The sequence below is a fragment of the Taudactylus pleione genome, unplaced genomic scaffold (genome assembly GCF_031769625.1).
Source record: "Taudactylus pleione unplaced genomic scaffold, aTauple2 ptg000687l, whole genome shotgun sequence".
Taxonomy (NCBI): domain Eukaryota; kingdom Metazoa; phylum Chordata; class Amphibia; order Anura; family Myobatrachidae; genus Taudactylus; species Taudactylus pleione.
This window is the reverse complement of record NW_028285089.1, coordinates 2,577,329-2,601,488: the sequence shown is the minus strand read 5'-3', so window position 1 is coordinate 2,601,488 and position 24,160 is coordinate 2,577,329. Positions and strand designations below refer to the sequence as shown.

Below are 24,160 nucleotides of genomic sequence, written 5' to 3'. Positions count from 1 at the left end.
CGGATCTGCTACTATATCGCACCATGTATGGCCGGCTTTAGAGACTGGAGTAGGTTCTCCATAAACACAAGAAATAAAAATGTTAGGTCATTTTAGACCTAGAAGTTGAACTTATAAAAAAAAAATATTTATACTGATAAATGGACACACATACCATTTAACAAGGAAGTCAGTTTTAATTAGAAATCTCATCTTTCCTTCTTAAAAAAAAAAAAAAAAAAATACTCCTCTCCCTAGTGAAACTGATGGCGATTTTTCACAATCGAAGGGATTTTCACAGGACAATGGAGCTAAAATAATATAAATATGGTGTCACCTCTCAAAAGAAAATGCAGAGAAGAGGTAGAAGAGCTGTTTACAAACAATCCAAGAAGGAACCTATATTAGAAGATACAAAGATAGCTGCTACTAATATTTTTAACCTTTCAGATAGAACACTTCACTGAACCTGAAGAACTGTTACTTAAAAAAGGTTTGTTCTTTGTACCTTTTGAAAGAAAAACCACTAAATTTATACAATTAAAGGTAAAGCTCCAAAGACATTTGGTTAGAAAAGAAAATGCAATTTAAATAACTATGGATCAAAACAGACTTCAAAATAAATTCAAAATTATAGCCATTGGAATCCAAAATGTCTGGTATTGTGTTGTGGTATGTGGTATCAGAGGTGATGAGAAAAAAAAAAAAAAAAAGACTTGTGATACAAAGAATAAAACTCAAATATAACCAACTATGAAAAGTACATAACATAAATTATTAAAAAAGCTGATAAAGGAGGTTAAATAGTGATTTTGAATAGAACGACTATATAAAAGAGGCTCAGAGATAACTCTCTGATACTCAGACCAAAAGAAAGGTAGATAAAATCCTACAGATGCATGCTCTTCAAGTACATGCTCTTCAAGTAATAGACGTAAAGAAAAAAAGCCTTATTTATCATGAGGAATATGACTTTTTATTAGAAAAGTATCCAAAAATTCCTATATTTTATCATCTGTAAAAGGTGCACAAGAGTCTAATTGATACCCTCGGGTCACCCTATCATAGCAGGGATAGATTGCCTGACACCCCACATGTCGAGTATGTAGACACATAACTAAAAAAAAAAAAAAAATGTAGTTTTTACCTTACTATAATAAAGTATATATTATAATATACAGTATTAAATTTACCTAAGGGTTTTACTTGGAAGGAAGGTTATAAAAGGGTGCATAGATGTGAAAACATTGTATACCTCTATACAGCATAATCAAGTATAGCAGCTTGCATAATTTTTTTTAGTGAAAGATCCACATAATAGCTTAGGGTTTTATGGCTTTATCTGTGAGATGATGTACTTTCTATTGAATTATAAATATTTTAAGTTTTTGGATGAATTTTATATAAAATTTTGTGAAACTGCAATGGGGACTACCTTTGCCCTAAGTTATGCAAACATATTTATAGGAGTATGGAAAGAAAATGTAATTTATAGAAATAACCCTTCGGGTTATCATATGAGATTCTTCAAAATATATATAGATTAAATGTAATGATGTGGGAGGGCTCTATAGATAAATATATAAAAAATTTAAAGAGTTCCTTCAAACCTAAAATAATAATTTGAAATGTTTATAGAAAAATTTGTGCAGATAAGATTGAGATTTTGGACCTAATATTGGGACAATATAAATCTATGATTACCACTTATAGTTTTATCAAGGAGGTGGATGCCAACAGTTATGTCCACTTTAAAAGTGTGCATTTACAAAAATGGAAAACCAATATTCCTGTACACAATTTAGAAGAATTAAAAGGAACTGCACATATGAAAGGGTCCACCAAACACAATTGGGTTTTAATGGTAAAAAGTTTTTAGAAAGGGGCTATCCAGTTCATGGAGTAAACTCTAGAAGATGTAAAGAAGATGAACTGTGATAGTCTTCTAGTCTTTACGATAAAAGTTGTAAACATTGTATACCCTTTTATCACTAGATTTAATTCTCATGAAAATCATATTAGGAAGACTATGAAGAAACAAAGGTACATTTTACTATCCGATACGATTTTAAAAGAAATATTACCTGATAGACCAGATATGATCTTTCGTAGAGCAGAAACCAGAGTCAGAGATACCATAACCCCTTAGTCTAATATGAAACAAACTACAAATGAAGAATGTTTGTGTTAAAGGTTGTTTTGTGTGTGAGAAGTGCAATATATGTAAACACATTAAGAAGCCAAATGATCAATTTAAGAGTAGTAAGAATAGAATTATGAAATTAAGAATTATATAAACTGCAACACTACATAATTTATATACTAAAATGTACCTGTAACTTTATCTATGTAGGAAAACTAAAAGATCCTTTAAGCTTCTGATACAGGAATACGTGAGCGCTATTAAAAACAAATTTGTCACTCATTCAGTTCCTTAACACTTCCTAGAAGCTTACTATTCCATTGCTGGACATTTTTTTTTAATGTAAAGCTATAGAACATGTTATACTCTAATGTCTTTGTAATTTATTTTTATATTTACACTACCATGTTTTAAAAATCAAAGGCCAATGACTTGCTTTCTCAAAGGCAAAAGCATTAAAGATATAATCGTACTCATGGATATCACAGGATTTAACAAAGCACAAGAAACTGGAACTATCTTTTTAAGAATACCAACGGGCAGCTACAAATTAAATTGCACCACGTTTTGACTTGTGCTTAAACATTCATAGTATAGATTATATGCCCTTGCAGCCACTATTATGTGGGCAAAACCATCTGTGCGGGACAGGATGGCTCTGCATCACTCTACCATGAGGGCAGCTGTGGCAGGTAAATTGTCGGACCAGCCGGTTGAAGGCATTAAGCTGAAAAAGGCCATAGCATAGCAGTATTTCAACATAAGATTATTGATCATACCCTTTGTCATTATGAGAGGGGGTCAGAGCAGGCCAGCTATTACGCCTTGAGGCCAAGTGAATCTTGAAGCTAAACACCATTGTTCCCAATGGTTTGAATGATCAGATATGCTGGAACTCCCTATAGAGCTATTTAATTGTTTGAATATTTTTTCAATATAAATCCTGGTCTCCTTTCTATAAAACCTTTATTTACATTATTTGCAAGTAATGTCTATATGGACAATTTCATGTTTTTGAATCTCTCAGACTTAAATGTTTTCTTTACCCATATAGAGCATTTCTTTGCCTTACCAATCATTGATAAATTATATATATGCTATTTAATTTGCTATGTAACTAGATGTAATCTCTTCTCCATTCCTTCCTAACTACTTGGTACCAAATAATTACCTGTATATATTGCTCTCAGTTTCACTGTGATTTTAATGTAACTCATTATCTTGAGATGATGTCTATTGTTACTTATGTGTCACTTTTTGCACAGCCTTAGATGGTCTGTGCTCCCAGGTGGCGTCCTGTCACCATGGTGTCCTGAAAGCGCCGAGTGCATGCACGTCATCACAGGAGGACGCACCCTGCAACATGCAGACAAGGGGCGGCTCCCAGGACTACATTGAACACTTACTGGTGTTACTACTTAAAAGGTGAGACTTTATATTATATGCTTTCTTTTTATCTTGACTAAACCGTGCTTCAGCCCTGAAACATTGAAGACTTAAGGAATAAATATTTAGCTATTTTTTCAAGACCTCCAGTGCCGCAGCTTAAAGGTGCTCCAAGGAATAACTTGTTCTGCTAATGTCCTTCCAACAATTACAATATAATCATTATTATGCATTTTCAATGACGAATTTGACAAGTATTTTTTTCAAATTTCTTATTAAATAAATTCAATAATGAAACCAAAAAAATAAAGCACTTTAATGAAAAAAAAGAAAAAAGAAGCAAAACACTAGCTTTCCTCATTGTATAATTTGTAATGTTTAGATCCTGCAACTATGCATGACCACCTTCAATGAGAATGTTTTGGACACCTGAAAGAACAATTAAATTTTGGGGAGGGTGAGTTTTCAAGCTTGGTACTCTCTACAGGCCAGAGAAATGGTATTATATTGCAGTACAGAGGGTGGTTAGCATCATCTGGAGTGGCGCATTACTTATGCTTTGATAATGTTCGCTTACAGGAAATTAGTTGATGGCACTACAGATGGCATCGAGGATCCACAATGCTATAATTTGAGGTGTGGAGGACACTAAATAGAATGTGTGGTTATCCGGGGGTGTACAACTACTTTAGGAACTTCTAATACTAAGAGTATTATTCACAAAATTAGTGAAATAATTTGCAATAAATTATTAAAGTTAGTTTACTAATACACAGTATATTACTGAATTTAAATCACCAGTTTTTCATTTAAAGTGCTTGTAAAAAACATTAAAAAACTTGAGTGATTAAAAGACTAAAGTTCAATATATAATTAATAATTTGCTTATAAATGGTTCACCTCTTGTTCTGTAGTAAATTTAAACTACTACTGCAGTAGACGCCACGGTTACAATAGCTAAACTAAGATAAATGCCTAATATAACAAGCAAATATTAGAATAAAGTATGCATAGATTTTTATATTATCACATTATGTAAAATACATATTAATTAAATTGTGCTACAAATCTCAAGCCCACTGCTGGGTTGAAAACAATATATCTTATGCTGGCCATACACGCTACAATTATCGGGATGATCCGCCCGATATCGGCGGATCGCCGTGATAATTGTAGCGTGTGGGGGGCCGACCGAGGGTTAAATATTGCTCGGTTGGGCATGCTGGATTGTCCAGCATGCCTGTCCGATGCGATATTTACCCGGTAAACTGTCGGCCGCATGGGGCAGTGCATGCCCAGCGCGGCCGACAGACAGACATTTCCTGTGTTCCTTCCTACGGAAGGAACAGGGAAATGTCTCCGCCACCGGGGGCGGAGCGCGGATGTCGGGTTATACACTGTGAGGTTTCTCTCACAGTGTATGCCGGCGACTTCTGCGGCTGGCAGGCTGCCAGATAAAATGTCTGTCGGTGTGACAGACATTTTATCTGGTAGTGTACACAATCTGTAGTATGGAAAATATTGTGATATCAAAGAGAAAACATTTTATTTTTCCCAAAACTTTTTGGATCAAATGTGCTAGAGAAGTCTGTTTGAGGCACACAGAGATCATCTAGTAACTAATACATGGCCCCTTCGCTGAAGCTACACACATAACAATCCCTATCAAAGTAAGAGAATTCATGGATGTATATTGTCCAACAAACTGCCTGCGTCTATGTCAGATAACCAATATGTTATCGAACTATAGAGATAAACAAGGGTCATTCTCACAATAAACAGGACAGGTGAACTAGAGATTTTGTGTATTGTTGATTGTAAAAATAAAAAAAAAAGTAAAGTTTGGGCAGCAACACTTTAGCTATGATCTAGAACCACACATCTACAATAATGTTATAGAACGGGGACAGTGCATATTTTATGATTACACAGTTAGAAGAAACAGAAGAACTGGTGTTTTAAAATTGATCTCCATATTATATTACAAGTCCAGTTATCTGCATCTCTCCCGCAAAAGCCATCATTCTGCACTGCACCGGGTGTTATGAGGTTAGTATATAATTGCTCATGCCAAGCGCCAAAGCTATAGCACATGTCAGTGATCTCGTGCATAGAGGTGGAAAGGAAGTACCTGGATGAGGGAGTGGCTGCATGAAAACTGCAGATTTAGAGCAAGGCAGAGAAGCTTCACAGACACAGAATGTAAAGGGAGGGGGATAAAAACACAAAGAAAGAACATGAATAATGGTGTATAAATAATGAAGAAATGAATGACACACAACATGAATATAATTACCATATCTATAGTCTATATCAGTGGTTCTCAAAGTCGGTCCTCAGGACCCCACACAGGTCACGTTTTCCAGGTCACCCAGCAGCTGCACAGGTGTATTCATTACTCACTGACACATTTTAAAGGTTCCACAGGTGGAGCTAATTATTTCTCTTGTGATTCTATGACGAGACCTGGAAAACATGCACCATTTGGGGTCCTGAGGACCGAGTTTGAGAACCTGCGGTCTATATGATCTGTTAAGAATATAACTAAACGATGAACATCTCAAGGGTTGTCTTAGGACATATATAAATATCATTGTGATTTAATACCTAAGACATTAATTACTGCAGCTGCATTTTATTATTGCTGCCACCAGGTAAGATTTCTTGCATTTCATCTATTACATTTTTTTTATTCTGATTCCATCAAGCACCATATTATTAATTCTGAACACAAATTCCATTCACCATAGACTAGATTTATCATGACATACAATAAAATCTGTAACAATGAGAATACTGTTAGTGCTGCTAGGTTTAAAATTTTTGCTGGTCAAGAACTAGGGGGTGAGAAAAATCCACATCACACATTCATTTAGAATCCTGCAGAACTATAGACATCACCTGTCTGGCAGTTAGACATGGCTGGACATCAGACCAATAGCATAAAGCTTAGTATGAGGTTTGATTAAATAATATATAAAATGGCTCCTTTACAATTACATTTTAGAGGAAAAAGTGCACTACTTTTTGGTGAACACAACCCATGTTTACCATAAAACTGTGTCTCTTGAGAAGCTATTATTTTGTGTAAAGGCGTTCTGCTGACGTCATACTTAGACCATTAAATGTATACACACAACCAAAGTGGACTGAACACAGAAACAAGAACAGAACACTAACCTGGGGAATGCTGGGAAGTGGCAAGGGAGGTCATGGAATTGGATAGGTTAAGGTTAGCAGTAATACTGAGCTGGCTCTGCACAGCTGGAGGGTAAGGTGATGTGGGTGTTAGCAGAGACTCCTCGCTGGCTTCTTCATCAATTACAGGCAAGTATTTGTCAATCAAGGCATCAAGAAACTTTACAATGAGCTCTGCGTAGTCAGGGATTTGTGTTTGCTGAAGAAACAAGAAAAGCATTACTAGGGCAGTAAGAAATCATCATGTGTATCTCAACCACTGCCACCTATCATACTTTTGAGTACAATCTTTAGATCTGAATTCAAAACTACAGGTGACAGACAGCCAATTATTCTGCTCTGTGGTTGGGCTAAGTGACTGGACTGTTTACTACTGGAAGGTCTTGCTCTCAAGTATATAATCATTATCAGTAGAATCAGTAAATTTAGAATATGATGCTATTAAATGTAAATACTTGTGCATGTCTTTTCACATATATAACTGCAGAACAGGGTTTAGCTTGTATTCTCTATTCTGCTACACTTTATGAAAGTTATTCATTAGAGATGCCCAAATTTCTATTAAAGTGGTTTTTGAAACAGTTTATTAAATCAGCTCTAACGTTCATATAATCAAATAAATTCTCAAACATGAAGATAAAACATTTTTTTTTTCTGTGAGTGCCAGGAAATCAACATTATTGTACAAGACAAGTTTCTAGAGTGCCACCGCCATCAGAACTAGTCTGTAGACATGCTTTGTTATTCAGCTGTAAGCAGGACAGACTGTGGCAGGGTTCTCTCAAAAGAGTTCCAGACATCACTGGGAATACAGGCCACGCATGGAGTCTCTGATTTGAGGGTCTCTCGCGACAAAAAATGGTTTCCTTTGTGAGGGGAGTATGTAGAGCAGAAGTAAAGATCCAGCATAGCAGGAGCGGGTCTGACCCCACAGCGGGATGTAGTTATGAGATCACGGCCGCCAGTCTCAATCCCGACGCTGGAAGCCCAACAAGGGATTTAAGATAGGCGTCGATATACCTCCCTCAGCCTATGCCTGACTAGTATTATGAGCTAAATTTAAGCAAGAAGAACTTATACAAGCTTAGATGGCTACACTTTATAATATTTTTAAGGTTTTCCAAAGTAAATGGGGAGCTTAACACAGCAATGTTCTCTGTTGGAATGTAAAGAAATAAAGTATATATACATTGTAATCTTTTAAGCATGAATAGGCAGCATTTTACAGTTTAACATAATGTCTTCAGTTTTAACCGTGAGCTGTGATTTAGAACTGAAAAAGCAGCAAGCTAACACAAATCAAAACAGCCTCAAAATCAGAAACTTACTCCAAATAAGTCTATAAGCCCTTTATCGGCCAAATAGGATTCAATTTCAAACCTGTTCAAATGTATGAAGCATTTGTATTGATATTCATGAATGAAACACTAGATTTTAGTAAAGTGCAAAACATATTACTTGCATTTATGGAGAGACTGATTCATACCTTAGAGAAAGGTCCAGCAAACCGCCACAAACCATTAAATCCAAAACCTACAATGGTAATAATAAAATAATCATCATGCAACATAATCAAGTTATTAAAAACGTTTGAGCCTCTGTTAGAAGTACTTTATGAAGCCTGCAAGTCTGAACAGTAATGGTAAAGATTAAAGTTGAATATTACAGAAGATAGCTAATCAGGTGTCTGTCAAAATATATTATTGAAAGAGAACGCAAAGAATATAGTAGGTCACCTTATAATAAAATATGATACGAGAGCTTAAGTAAAATAGGGGTAAAGGCTCAAATAAACTGCAGCTTGCCAGGGATTTATATCCCATTGCTACATTGCATTGAGTATAGGTAATTATACATTTAAAATAAAAACATGCTTTTGCTGTATTATAAACAATATCTATATATCGCTCTCTATCCATATCTCTCTTTTTACATTCAAGTCCCTAAGGAAACCAAATGTCCAATTAAGTACATAAGGAGTTTTATGTTCTTACCTGTTAAATTCTTTCTATAGAGCCCATGAGGGACACAGGCTTTACACTGTATAGTGTAGGTGGTGTGCTGGAGCTGGGCACCAAATAATTGACTTTCTTTTCCCAGCAGCCAAGGCTCCCTCTCCCCTATACCCCAGCCTAGAAGTCAAGTTAAGTTAACAAGCCCAAAGCATGGAGGAAGGGGAAGGAAGACCAGCACACGCTCAGTGCATATACACACAGTGGAGGTGAAAAGGGAAACATAACAGTGCAAGAAGGAAACAGAAGTGCAAAGTGCAGACGAAAGTATCTGGGTTAAAACCTTGAGCCAAACACCAATCAAAGTATGTTCTCCAAACTCTGTGATAAGTCCTGGTCGAGAAAGGCTTCCTGGCGTAAAGCATGGCATGAAATACAAAAACTCTTAGCTCTCAGGATGGATGTCTTAAGCGCCACCCTGTCAAAGCGAGATGGCCCAGGTCCGGATGGAGGCACAGACCCTGAGACAGCAGAACCGGCCTGAGAGGAAGATGCAGCAGAGCGTCGATGGAGATAACTAGGTGATCAGCGTACCAAGCCCTGTGTGGCCAATCCGGGGACACGATGATCATGGCACTGCCTTCCAACTTCAGTTTGCGGAGAACCTGCAGAATCATTGAAATTTGAGGTACAGGAGTGTGAAGGTCCACCGAACCGCTAGGGCGTCCACCAGAAGATCTCCTTGATCCCCGGTGTGCAAGCAGTATCACGGCAGCTTGTGGTTGTGTCAAGATGCCATCATGTCGATGTCTGCTAGGCCCCAGCGGAGAACCAGGAGCTGATAGATGTCTGGGTGCAGGGCCCACTTGCCCGAATGAACATCCTAGCAAGTTAGAAAGTTTGCCTTCAGATTTTGGATTCTGCGGATGTAACCCATTGTCAGAGCCAGAAGATGACGCTTTGCCCACTGAAGAATGCGACACACCCCATGGCTCCGCGATTGCAGATTCCGCCCCTGATTTATGTAATCGACGGTTGTCACATTGTCCGACTGAAACTTGACCAGCCGATGCTGCAAAAGGGGCTGTGCTAGGCAAAGAGCTCTGTAAACCGCTCTAAGCTCCAGAATATTGATAGGTAGTTGGCTCTCCTGAGCTGTCCTAAGACCCCGAAACATCTGATGAAAAGTTACCACCCCTCACCCACATAGATTTGCGTCGGTAGTGAGCAGAACCCAGTCCTAAATCCAAAAGGAGTGGCTCTTGTCCTGGTGGGACCAGTAGAGCCACCACAAGAGGGAGTGACAGACCTCCTGATGGAGAGTGATTAGCACAGACTTGATATGCAAAGTGGAGCGGTTCCATCGGGCCAGAACCTCCATTTGTAAACGACAGGAGAGAAACTGTGCATAATCTACCATCTTGAAGGTTAAGACCAGAGAACATAAGACCTGTATGCAGAGTTGGCTGATGCTTGATGGCAACTCAAGAAGCTTGTCCATTGAAGGAATACTCTATGGAACCTGGAGTCTAGAAAGAATCCTAAATGTAGCATCACCTGAGACGGAATTAAGGTGGATTTCCGCCAGTTGATGATCCACCAGTGTGCCGGCTGGGATCACTGCTCCAGTTGTCAGTGCTCAGGCTGCTGATGCTAGGGATCTTTGGAGCAGCAGTGAGGGTGTCTCATGAGACGCTGATTCACTGGCTGCTCAATTGAAAAAATTTTTTTAAGAAAATAAAGTAAAATTTGTCTGCTTAATAGCAGCCTCTGAAAACCATTCCCACTCCTTGGGCACCAAACGAAAAACTGGACCTCTAGGCTGGGGGGCGGGGTATTGGTGAGAGGGAGCCTGGGCTGCTGGGAAAAGAATGTCAACTGTTTGGTGCCCAGCTCACCACCTATATCCAGTGTAAAGCCTATGTCCCCCCACTTGGACAATAAAGAAATATAGATTTACTAAAACTGCTGGAATATGCTAAATAATTAGGCAATATTGCTAGGGTTGTGTGGGTTATGTGAAAAACACAAATAGCAGTAAGACTTCATTAAAAAGTTGTATGTAGTGTAACAGACACATTAGCAGGAATAGCTAAGACCGCCACTCAAGCTGTAAAATGAATGCAGCCCTCTGTCAGTAAAACAGTTATGGACTCTTTCGCATCTATCATTTTCATCTACTCTACATGTAGAGAAAACATGAGCGCTAATTGCATGTACCACTGCTTGGTATTACAGATTTCACCTATTTTTCAGCTTGACATCACGAGTATTATGACTAAAACTGTAGTTAGAAATGTTCCTATCAACAGCGTGTTAGAAGCATGTTTATTAGCATAGAGTATTATGTACTTAATAAGCACTTGTATAGAAGTAAATTGGACATTACATAGTGTCAATGCTTTTGTAGCTGCAAGAAAAGTTGAGGCTACACAGTGTTTTATCAATAAGGGTATACATACAGGTCCTCTTGGTTATTTTTTTTTTTTTTAGGACTAATCACCAACTCTCATAGGATTTTAAGGACCCTCAAACACTTAAAATAGTTGAAAGCATATGTTTTGGAGCTTAAGGAGCGATGTGAAGTGGACTCTCCGCTGTAATTACTATTTTGTTGAATAATCCTGTGTATTTATGACAAGTAAATGAAAGAAGTCTCACACAAGCCGAAAGTCGCTTAAAACAGGTATTGCAGTAATATGCCAGAAGAATTTATAAACCAATTAAAAAGGTTTAAGAAAAAAAAAAAAACAGGAATTGGGGTGTTATGTACTGAATGTATAAGGGGCACATACTCTTAAGCACATGGACCAGGATTGGTATCAGTACAGCAGCTCACAATCCATGAAGTAACTTACTCTGTAGGTAAGATGGCTGGTACTGTGGAGGAGACTCTTCATGGTATACCACACTTTGCACTATCCCATGTATCGGATTCAATAAATTTGGATCTTGACATAATGATAAAAGGGTGTTGATCTTAGAGTCCAATAAATTGTGTCTAAACAAGAACAAATGTATCATTACAAATCTTAAAAAGTTACAATTAATTTAAGTATTAAATGTATTCAACACAATGCAACGTTACAATGAATTTCAGACAAACATCTTCCCTACAAAACATTATTCAACATATTCAACATTATTCAAATATGTCAGACCGGGTTCGGCATATATCAGAGGTATTCAACATGCGGCCCTCCAGCTGTTGTGGAACTACACATCCAAGCATGCCTTGCCTTAGTTTTGCCATTAGGATATGCTAAACCTTTGGAAATACTCACCGGGATGTGTAGCTGCACAACAGGTGGTGGGGGGGCACATTTTGAATATCCCTGGTATATATGTTGGATATTGATCATGATGTCATTACAATGTTGACATGTTCATGATGTCAACAGTGACTATGTTGACATTCAGCATGTTGATATAGATCAGTGTTGGCTAACCTTGACACTCCAGCTGTTATGGAACTACATAAGCCAACATGCACTGCTACAGTTTTGCTATTAGGGCATGCTAAAACTGTGGCAGGGCATGCTGGGATATATAGTTCCACAACAGCTGGAGTGTCAAGGTTAGCCAACAGTGATATAGATGTTATGCCAATATGGTGGTTTTCTTATAATTATGTCCCTAACCCTCCTGGAAATGGTGATACTATGACGTCGTCATTCAGCCAATGTTAACATTAATGTCAACCCTCTGTAGTCGACATTTTGAATGTCAACATGCCGAACTCCACATCGTGACTGCATACCGTCAGACCAGTGAAGAATAATCTTAAAAGAGAACCCTGTTGAAAAGCTGACCAGACATTCAGCAAACAGGTTAGGTAATGCAGCTTGATCTTTGATCATATTGCCCTGACATGGCTAGGTTTAGGGAAAAGTTTGCCAGTTTACTGAAATATAATAATGATTAAATGGATTTTCTTCACCAATTCTGGACAACTTTTTAGATAACTCCCAGTTCAAATGTAGTGTTAGATTAAGGTGCCTGTGGGCTTTATTTTTTTATAGCACTATGTACTAGTAACTTCAATTAGAACTAAAGCATGTTAGGAAACTATTCCCAGTTACCAAATTAAATTACATTAAACTAGAGAATGGAAGACTAACAAAGTTGCCTTTGTTCATCTGGCCATATGAACGTGCCAAGACATATTCAGGGCATAACTGGTAAACTAGGTGTAGTCATGCACATCAATTTCTCATAGATCAAAGGTCTGACATTTGTTTTTGGTGTGAACTGTAGTTTTCACTTTGGAAGTCACCGGCATATGTTTCAACCTCAAATCTCAGTTTTTCCAACAGGTCATGTTTTGAGGATTTCTGTCTGCGGAAGCAGGTGGGATAATTACGGACCCAGAAAAATAGATTAACTCACTCCTGCATGATTAAAGAAATCCAGAAAACGTGACCTGTCAGTGGTACTTGAGGACTAGAGTTGAGAATGTCTGCTTTAAATCATCAGTTTTATACCAGGTATAAAAAAAAAACATCTAAAAAGGTACTTACACCACAGGAAACACTTTAGGGAAGACCACGCTGGCTTCAGCCAAATACTCGTAAAGGATACGTTGATCAAACTCATCTGTAGTGTATTTTACAAGTGTAGCCTGCAGAAACAATAACAAACTAAAATTTAACATGATACAAATTACAACATTTTTAATCACTGGAGAAATAAAACTAGGTACACACTGTGCAATAATTGGACCGAGCAGACAATTTTTGGCCATTCAGTCCTGATTACTGCCTTGTGTGTACATGGAACCCAGGGCCAATTATTTTTTAAAAACCAGTCCAATCCGTTCATATGATTTTCTCCCCTGCTACATTTATCTAAATCAAAGAACTGAGACTATGCACATTTTGTAGTGTGTACATGATCTGTCCAACATTTCTGCAAGGTAGTTAGTTTGAAACGTCACCTCTGACGATATTTAGGACATAATAGTTCAGATCACAATAATAATTCCATAGTGTGTACACTGGAGATCAGATGTGATGAAGATCGTTTCATCATCGTGCATAAAATGGTACCGTCAGATTTTAAGTACAATCTTTCAGGTGTGTACTTAGCTTAAGTCACTACTGCATAATATAATTAAATCCCAACTCTTAATAAGCATCATCTTAAATATGAGAGCCGTCATCTACACTGTAACACTAACTAAAACATTACACATATTTAACTATAGCATTTCCTCCCCCTACCAAAGAAGTAAAATAAAAAAAAAAAAAGAAAAAGAAAAAAACTGTTAAAGACAACAAAAGACAGCTCAAAAATACAAAGATAATGGACACCATGTTTCTTACAAGGACAGTCAGCAGCAGAGCTTGGGTTTTCGGATCAGTTAGGACCTCCTCATCCAAGAGCACATTTGACTCAGAAACAGATACTTTACGCAAGTGTGGATGTTGTTGAGGGGATGATATGCGTGGTGTATCTAAAATGGGGAGGAAGAGGAAATATTATGTTTTCACTTCTGTAAATGTAAGCGTTCATATGGAAAGTACTGGACCATATTTTACACCTCTAATTTAATCCGTTTTCCAAGAAAAAAATCAAGAGTACAATCTGCAAATGCATTCATTTCTGAACATATTGAAGCGTCGTCATTATGAGAATGCGGTAGGGGGTGTACTTAACATATTGACACATTTTGAGGCAGGAGCAGGAAATAGGAGAAGGAAGAACTTTATACTCAGGAAACACTCTCCCAGAAGATGAAGGAATTAGTGATCAAGAGAAAAAATACCCATTGAAGCCAGGTGCATCAGGGTGGGCACCCTGTGGATCCTATGGACTTCGAAGAAATAGAGTTAACAAAAGGTAAGTCTACCATAACTCAATTTCTTCTTCAGGGTCCATAGGGATACCATGGGGATGTCCCAAAGCAGTTTCCCCTAAGGGTGGGGACACTCCTGAGCAGAAAGGAGAATCCGATGCCCAAAGGAAGCATCCTGAGAGGCAATGGTATCAAAGGCTTAGAACCCGAGAAAGGTGTGGACGGAAGACCACGTGGCCACCTTGCACAATTGTTCAGCAGAAGCGCCATGTCAAACCGCCCACGAGGTTCCCACAGACCGAGTAGAATGTGCTGTAGCCCTGTTTGGAACAGGAAGATTAGCTTACGTGTAGGCCTGAGAGATTGTCATGTGGAGCCATCAAGCCAGAGTCTTTTTGTTAGCTGGCCAGTCTCGCTTGTGAAAGCCATACAAAATAAAGAGAGAATCTTATTTCCTAAAGGAATTAGTATGATCCACGTGGATCAAAAGAGCACGAACCACATCCAAGGAAGCTTCACCTGTAGAAAGATCCAAGGACTGTAAGGCCGGAACCACAATCTCTTCATTCAAATGGAACTGGGATACCACTTTAGGGAGGTACCCAGCCCAGGTACGGAGGACAGCTCTGTCCGTGTGAAAGATCAAAAATGGGGAGCAACAGGAGAGCGCTGATAATCAGATACCCTTCAGGCAGAGGAGATAGCGAGGAGAAAGAGCGTCTTTGATGTCAGCCACTTGAAGTCTACCGAGTCAAGAAGTTCAAACGGAGGAGCCTGTAGAGCCTGGAGAACCAAGGGCAAATCCCACGGAGCCACCGGAGGGACAAAAGGAGGTTGAATGCAGAGAACACAGTGCAAGAATGTTCTATTATCAGGCAGGGGAGCAATCCTTTGCTGGAACCAGACAGAATGAGCAGAAACCTGAGGCCAGGTGGAGGCCGATGTCTAACCCAGCCTGGAGAAGGCAAGCACCTGGGAGACCCTAAAAACTGTAGGGTCATAGCCTCTGGGGGAGCACCATTGGAAGTAAGAGTGCCAAACTCTGTAATAGATGCAGGCTGAAGCAAACTTACACAACCTGAGCATCACCTGGAACACAGAGCGAGAGAAACCTTTGGCTCTTTAGAGGGATGACTCGAGAGCCACGCAGTCAAAGACAGAAGAGGTAGGTCCGGGTGCAGGCAAGGGCCCTGTGCTAACAGATCCTGCCTTAGAGGAAGTAGCAAAGAGTGTCTATAGAGAGACTCCGTAGGTCGGTGAACCAATGCCGCCTGGGTCAGGTTGGGGCTATTAGTATCACCGTGCCGCCTTCTTGCTTGAACTTTCGAAGAACCCTCGGGAGGAGGAAGATCTGAGGAAAGAAATATACCAGCTTGAAGTCCCATTTCACTTCCAGCGCGTCTACGAAGGCTGCTGAGGGGTCTCTGGTCCTGGCCATGAGGTCCACGTCTGGTAGGCCCCATTTGTTTACCAGATGTTGAAAAATCCCCGGATGGAGCGCCCACTCTCCGGCATGTATGTCCTGAAGACTTAGAAAGTCCGCTTCCCAGTTAAGGACTCCCGGGATGAATATTGCCGAGAGAGAGAGACGAACCTCCGAGAGTGAGAAGGATGCTTTGGGACCGTATTAGATGATACTGCCCCTTCCACCGGGAGATAATCAATTGTTGCAGAGGCCTGGAATGGAACGGAGCATATTCCACCATGTTGAAGGTGGATACCATTGATCCCAGGACCTGTATCGCTGATAGAATGGATACCCTTCGCTTGCGTACTCGCAATATTAGGTCCAAAATCTTGTCCTCTGGCAGTAATAACCTTTGTGACTGAGAATCCAGAAGTGCCCCCAGATGTACCATAAACTGTATTAGAGAATGAGTTCTTCCAATTGATGATCCAGCCGTGTGTCTGTAGGCAGGCAATGGTCTCGAACCCAGGCATCTGTTGTTTGATGCCAGTAATCCACAAATTGAAGAAGTCAGCCTCCCACCCAGGGTTCCCCCAGGAGCAGGCCCTTCCCATCAGGCACAGGGTTTGTCTTCCAGCTTAGAAGCTAGACGTCTGACCGGCCAGGACCTCTTAGTTTGCTGCTTAGTGGTCCTGCGAGAACTAGACGGTCTGGAGGCAGAGTGCCTTTTCCTCTTCCCTGAGGGCGAAAGGACTGAAAAGAAGATAGCCTAGACTTTGATGTAGCTGTTGAAGGAAGACCTGAGATTTAAGCCTGCCAGAGTAGCCACTATCTTATCCAATTCTGCTACAAAAAGTATGTTTTCATAAAAAAGTAAGGATTCCAGGACCAAAGGGCTCTACGAGCGACAACCGAAGCTGCCAATGATTTAGAAGCCAGGAGTCCAGCATCTATTGCAGCTTCTCCCAAATAAGAGGCACCCAAGATGACTCCTGTACAGGGGCTGATAAACTGGACTGGTGAGGTGGTCTTTATAACAAACCATCCTGTATAAAGTCCTGAAGGGACAAGCCTACAAAACAACTTTTTAATGAAGCCAGCACTGGGGCCTCAGTTTCCTGTTTACCCTTATTCTTAGACATAATAAGCAAGTGCAAATGTGCCAGCCTTCACAAATAAAAAGAACAAAACAAAAATGTGTAGTACAATTTAAATATTTTTTTTTTTATATCCAGTCAGGTGCATAAATATTGGGACATTGACAGAATTTTCATATTTTGGCCTCTATTCACCACCACAATGGCTTTGAAATGAAACAAACAAGATGTGCTTTAACTGCAGACTTTTGGATTTAATTTGAGGGTAATTACATCCAAATCAGGTGAACGGTGTAGGAATTACAACGGTTTCTATATGTGCCTTCCACTTTTTAAGGGGCCAAAAGTAATGGGACAAACTAAACAATCCTAAATCTAACTTTCACTTTTTAATACTTTGTTGCAAATCCTTTGCAGGCAATTACAGCCTGAAGTCTGGAACGCATAGACATCACCAGACGCTGGGTTTCATCCCTGGTGATGCTCTGCCAGGCCTCTACTGCAAATGTCTTCAGTTCCTGCTTGTTCTTGGGGCATTTTCCCTTCAGTTTTGTCTTCATCAAGTGAAATACATGCTCAATCGGATTCAGGTCAGGGGATTGACTTGGCCATTGCATAACATTCCACTTTTTACCCTTAAAAAACTCTTTGGTTGCTTTTGCAGTATGCTTCGGGTCATTGTCCATCTGCACTGTGAAGCGCCGTCCAATGAGTTCTGAAACATTTGACTTAATATGAACATATAATATTGCCCGAAACACTTCAGAATTCATTCTGCTGCTTTTGTCAGCAGTCACATCATCAATAAATACAAGGGAACCAGTTCCATTGGCAGCCATACATGCCCACGCCATGACACTACCACCACCATGCTCCACTGATGAGGTGGTATGTTTTGGATCATGAGCTGTTCCTTTCCGTCTCCATACTCCTCTTCCCATCACTCTGGTACAAGTTGATCTTTGTTTCATCTGTCCATAGGATGTTGTTCCAGAACTGTAATGGCTTTTTTAGATGTCGTTTGGCAAACTCTAATCTGGTCTTCCTGTTTTTGTGGCTCACCAATGGTTTACATCTTGTGGTGAACCCTCTATATTCACTCTTGTGAAGTCTTCTCTTGATTGTTGACTTTGACACATATACACCTATCTCCTGGAGAGTGTTCTTGATTTGGCCAACTGTTGTGAAGGAGTTTTTCTTCACCAGGGAAATAATTCTTCTGTCATCCACCACAGTTGTTTTCCGTGGTCTTCCGGGTCTTTTGGTGTTGCTGAGCTCTCCGGTGCGTTCTTTCTTTTTAAGAATGTTCCAAACAGTTGATTTGGCCACACCTAATGTTTTTGCTATCTCTCTGATGGGTTTGTTTTGATTTTTCAGCCTAATGATGGCTTGCTTCACTGATAGTGACAGCTCTTTGGATCTCATATTGATAGTCAACAGCAACTGATTCCAAATGCAAATGTCACAGCTAGAATCAACTCCAGACCTTTTACCTGCTTAATTGATAATGAAATAACGAGGGAATAGCCCACATCTGTCCATGAAATAGCTTTTGAGTTGATAGTCCCATTACTTTTGGTCCCTTAAAAAGTGGGTGGCACACATAGAAACCGTTGTAATTATTACACTGTTCACCTGATTTGGATGTAATTACCCTCAAATTAAATCTGAAAGTCTGCAGTTAAAGCACATCTTGTTTGTTTCATTTCAAAGCCATTGTGGTGGTGAATAGAGGCCAAAATATGAAAATTCTGTCAATGTCCCAATATTTATGCACCTGACTGTATATATAAATATATAAATAATAAAGTCCCCGGTTTAGGGGTCTGCCTGTATGTTTGGGCTAATCTCTTGAACCACTGGATGGATTTTGATGGGGTTTTCACTATTCTATGCAGCATTGGTCTAGGAAGGGTTAGGTGTATGAACCATTCATCTGTGACAAAATAGTCTGTTTAAGTGGGGCGACGCAACCGTCAGATTTTAAAATGACAACATGCAGCCTGCCCTTATGGCGGCACCCCGCTGAAACAGCCTGCTCTCAACCATCAGAACACGCGGCCCGAGGTGTCGTGCAGGCAGGATAAGTTAGTTTAGCGCTGGCGGCTGGTGAATAGATGCCGCATCTATTCACAGTGACGGGAGAGCTTGGGGGCAGACCAGCACCTCCGTAAGCATTGGGCATGCTTCCTAGAGTGACAAAAAAGTGGCACGAAGCCCCACCCCTATCAGAGTGCCCACATCTCCTTTTCGGAAGCGCACTCTCCTTTGGTGCACAGAGAACAGTGCCCCTTGTCCCGGATGGCGCCCTGCCCACTGTTCACCCAAGAGTGAACACTGAAAAAGGGAGCAGAGTAATGATAATTTTAGTGAAGCAAAGTAACAAACAACCAGCTGTTGTACAGGCACATTTTTGTGCATGCCTATTTCTATTTTTCATAAAAATACAGGGCTATGATCACTGTAAAAACATGGAAAAAGAACGGAATCTGACTAAGCAGCATCACAACTACAAATCTTTAAAAACTGCCGGATTGACAAATTTTCAACACTCAATTTTAAGAATGCAACAAAAACTTTATAACCATACACACATCATCCCCAAGATCCATTCTGCATGTGTGCAAGCAATTTTTCTGCTGCTGGTAATATGAAGTCAGCCAGGACAAGGTGACAGGCATCAGAGACTCGTGCAAAGCACCCTAACTGAATCAGTTCAACATCTCTCTTCACTGCATCTAACCAGCGCCACTATTCTCTAGGCTCTACAGCATAGCTCTTAGGAGGACATGCAACTGTGTACATATCATGTGATGTATTAGGCTATATAAGCTATATCTAAAAAACAACCAAATATTTGTATTAAAGAATTTCTAAGCCAACAGAAGATGACAAACTTCCAAAACAGCCAAATGACTGTGTGCTAGATGGTGTGTCCTTCATTATCACTGTGGGAATATTTTATTTGTAATATCAGCGCATTATGCAATAAGCTAAATATATATTTTTCAAATTGTAAGGTTAAATAAAAACTAGTTAATAAACTTATCCTGATGGTCCAGTAGGGAGAAGAGTGAATCCAGTCTGGTATCCGATCCAGTTAGTAGGAATAGGAACACAACGGTGCATGAAGAGCACCGCCCATGGTGGCCAAGTGAAAAGGCCGGGGCAGAGGCCTTCTGAAAGTCCAGCAGCAGTTAGCCCTTCTGCTTAGGTTCCGAGTACAGGAACTGCAGTGTGGAGACACCAGGGAGTATCCTAGTGAGCTCAGGGCAGAGTTCATATAAACATTGCTGTTGCACTTTCGGTGAGATATGAAGATGAATATTCCAGCCTGGGTGAAGAAGCCACTGACTACCTCTGCCACCCTGTCAGGTCTTGGGGCTCCTCTTACAGTCAGTAACCTGCCGTTACGGACTACTCATACTGGTGCTACTCAGGAACCAGACACTCACTGACTTTCAATTGTCTACTGTGCAACACTGGGGTGCTGCCAGTTGTAGAATAAATAAATAAATATGTAACCTTCACAGGCAAATGCTAAGGACTGTATTATCCTAACCATTTACAATGGATCACATCTGCTCGGTATTCAACACAGCATTTATTTTGTGGCACTAGGTTCAACACAGGATGAGGAGTATCAGCTCATATAACTAGATCACAAGATATCAGTAATTGCCTAAAATAGAGCAGGCTCTTTAAGAATAGTAATCAATGGGAGAACTATAGAGGAGATCTATTGAAACACAAGGTATGTGGGAGGAGACATATCAGAAATAGTGCTCTGGTTCCCAAGCAGCAGCATAACACGGGATCTCCCAGTTAAAGCATTAATCACCCCATACTAGTCAGTCCAAGCCAGGGATTCCTGGGGAGGTGGGGATCCCTCCAATAAAGGGGTTCACCCCTCTCCAGGTAACCCCCAGACCGGGGCTGAAGCCCAGGGCAATCCCCTGTACCCCTGGGCAGTGGGTGCGTAGCTGATAGTAGTAAATATTATACTGTATATAAAGTAATATTGTCTTTTACAGGGGGACTATAGGTCCCAGCAGGCATATCCCGCATGCCAATACTTGGAGAACCACAAGTAGCAGGATGTGGGGCATTAATGGGCTGCTGGTACCTATAGTCCTCCTATAAAAGAAGAATTAAAATCAATACAGTACTCACACACTGTAGAAAGTAAAAATTACATACTCACCTTGTCCCCGATGTTCGGTCCTCTTTTCCAGTAGCATCCAGTTTGGATTAACAAAAAAATACTCACCTAAGTCTTGGCGCAGGTTGGTCATCCAACTTAGACACAGAAGAGCTGTATGTGTATATCGAATTTACGTACATCTCAGAATTAGGCCCACAATACCTAAATGCATTAGTTGCAGGTTCTAGTCTCGGCCACAACAGAAATCAGAAGATACCTTGGCACATCAACAAAATAGCATAGCAGACCCTTAAACTAAGTCTAGTATTGGTTTAATTTCTGGACTAAATCTGTACGCACCAGTGTGGAATATGCACCCACAGTATAATGAAGCCTTTTGCTTTGCAGGGTCAATGTTTTCAGTTGTGGAGAATTGACCAACACTTTTAATTGGAACTTTTTTTTACAATAAAGGTATTAGGGAAATCAATAACTGCAGAATAGCTTCAGCATACCCAAGAATTTACTATTTTGAAGAAAAAAATTGTAGATAAACTAAACATTATTCAGTGTGAGAGATACTTGCCAATATCATAATCATTCTCTGCTACCCTTCTCATTTTTGGAGGTGTAGTGATGCCAGATTCAATCTCCTGTCTTTTAGGAGCCTTAGTGTCAGATATTAAATGGTCAAAGCTTTTTCTTGTACCTAAAATTTAAGGGGAGGGATAAAAGCATGGTCAGGCTCAAAATGAAATACTGCATGATGGATATCAATAGTTAATGTATTAATAAGAAAGTATTAATATATTTATTATATTATACAAAACATACATATATGTATACACAAACATACATACAATAAATTGAGAAATACTGTGTGTGTGTGTAACAAACCTAGGAGCTTTTTAGTGTTCGCTTGTGATGGTTGCCCCATATCCAGACTCATAGACTTCCTGGTCCTTGGGCTAACTTGTCCCACTGTAGGGTAACTTGCAGCAAGGTGCATTCCAGATCCTTTTGGAGATGACCATGGCTGATTTTCCTTCAGTGTCCTGTTGAATAAAAAAATACAATACACAGGTGATGAAATACTAACCCAATTTAATTTCAAACCTCATAACAAGTAACCATTTCTAATATGAAAGTATGCATCAGATCTGTCGTTACCAACACGATGCACAAATAGTTCATGTAGAGAAATTACCTGCAGGTAGGGTCACTGTGGTGCATCGGATATGTATCCATAGGAACATTTTCCATTGAAACATCTGTCAGCAACAGTGATTTTCTGTGTTTCAAACTACAGCGGCTCCTCACCTCTTCCGAAACAGTAAGCAGAGCTAGAAAAGCAGATAGCTAATGTAAGCCCAATATAATTATGCCTCTAATGCCACTACTTCACAGGACATATGAGAAGTGATTATTACCATTTATTTAGTATTAAACAAAATTTCTACACTATTTTAAAAGTTTTGAAATATGGCATCTCTGGTCTCTACTGTTCTGAATGGGTAGCCATCAATACAAAATGCAGACGATTGAGAATTGAAACCATGCTAAAAAGGTATTCTTAATGGTGATATTCATAGCGCATTAAAAAAAATAGCTCATCATGGAAGTGAGGAAATTACACCCCAGTCTTAAGACATTTTTTCAATATGTGCAGATGAAGACATTAGTTGTGATAAGACATAGAACGTCATGCAGAATTGTGCTGCGCTAACCCAGCCTATTCCATTACATGTGCACCATCTACCAATAATTCTCACTAAACATTAATAAATGTTTCTTCCACTCAATGTTGGCTAATATATTCAAAAACAGCACCACACAGAAAATCCTTACCTGCTAAGTAAGCAACACTCTGAGTATTTACTTCAAACTTATCACAATTCCTGTGTTTATTTACAAGGGTGAGGAGAGTGTGAAGGATTCGTACTGTTCTTGCCACAGTTGTAGGAGATGGGTGACGATAACCTAAGGATTGTAAAAGCATATGTGTTAAAGCCATGCCCTTCATAAGATTTTGGAGGATACTACTAGGGAGCTAGCAATAATAGTAAATTATGTGTTTTATGTGATTGAAAGTGGGGTCAAGCACTATACAATGCCCCCCACACAACACTTTCTAAGTAGTAGAAAGACTGAAGGAGCTCCATGGGGACAAAGGTCTGCATATCAGTCAAACAGTCTCCATGCTGCCTTGAGTCTGGAACTGAGCAGGCAACTCTGGGGTCACCAGTTACAAGTCAAGTTAATCAAAGTGATAATCTGTCGGTACAAGTGAAGTACAATCACTGGATAAACTCACCTTTCAGTAGGTGCCCAACTAGTGCAAAATTAAAATTAGAGTTGAAATTGAGGCCAACAAAATGGTCCATTTGTTTACAATGCCATTCCTCTAGAGGATTACGTATTTCCATGAACACTTCTTCTGGACTCTAAAAATAAAAAAACAAAAATAATTTTCTTCTTTTTCTAAATGTATTGGTCTTGCATACACAGTTATTGTTTTTTGTGTTGTCAATCTCCAGCTTTACATAAAGATGCTAAAAATTAACAATATACACAACAGCATAGATTACACATTTGTTGCCAATGCAAAGACATACAGCAGGACGTGTGTATCGGGCATACTTCATGGCAGGCAGTACCTCCCACCATGGACAGCGCAGTGGCTGACCACGGGTGCTTGTGATCATGATCAGCGGCATCTTTACAGAATTGTCCGTGGTAACAGATAAGCGACACCGACTCAAATCACATACACATTCTGTGCAGGAGGTACAAGACACATATCCAACAGGTCAGTGCAGAGTTCTTTAGCTTCCATTCAATATGGGAGCAGAAGACTCATCAGAGAGCCTGTTAACACGGTGACACCAGACAGAACGCCTCACCTGGGATCTTGACGTTGCTAACTGGACCTGGAGGACTGTGATGTAATCCGATGCGTCACGGTTCCAGTTTCGGGCTGATGGTAGGGTTCGGGTGTGGCACACACCCCATAAGGTCATGGACCCCAGTTGTCAACAAGGCACTGTACAGTCTGG

General features: G+C 39.8%; 1 protein-coding gene across 8 annotated transcripts in view; it reads right to left on the bottom strand.

Annotated features, from left to right (window-relative positions):
• NF1 (neurofibromin 1) overlaps window positions 1-24,160 on the bottom strand; it is a 297,405-nt gene that overhangs the window by 17,436 nt on the left and 255,809 nt on the right. For 4 of the 8 annotated variants that reach the window (XM_088456127.1, XM_088456122.1, XM_088456125.1 and 1 more), the window contains 11 exons: window positions 23,419-23,548; window positions 22,953-23,084; window positions 22,312-22,447; window positions 22,002-22,159; window positions 21,691-21,813; window positions 13,983-14,113; window positions 13,179-13,279; window positions 11,517-11,659; window positions 8,193-8,239; window positions 6,689-6,905; window positions 5,640-5,693 (listed from right to left, as the gene is read on the bottom strand). In XM_088456127.1, the coding sequence (XP_088312253.1) occupies window positions 5,640-5,693; window positions 6,689-6,905; window positions 8,193-8,239; window positions 11,517-11,659; window positions 13,179-13,279; window positions 13,983-14,113; window positions 21,691-21,813; window positions 22,002-22,159; window positions 22,312-22,447; window positions 22,953-23,084; window positions 23,419-23,548 (1,372 nt within the window). The remainder of the gene's footprint in view (window positions 1-5,639; window positions 5,694-6,688; window positions 6,906-8,192; window positions 8,240-11,516; window positions 11,660-13,178; window positions 13,280-13,982; window positions 14,114-21,690; window positions 21,814-22,001; window positions 22,160-22,311; window positions 22,448-22,952; window positions 23,085-23,418; window positions 23,549-24,160) is intronic. The other 4 variants (XM_088456124.1, XM_088456126.1, XM_088456128.1 and 1 more) reach the window with 1 other exon arrangement.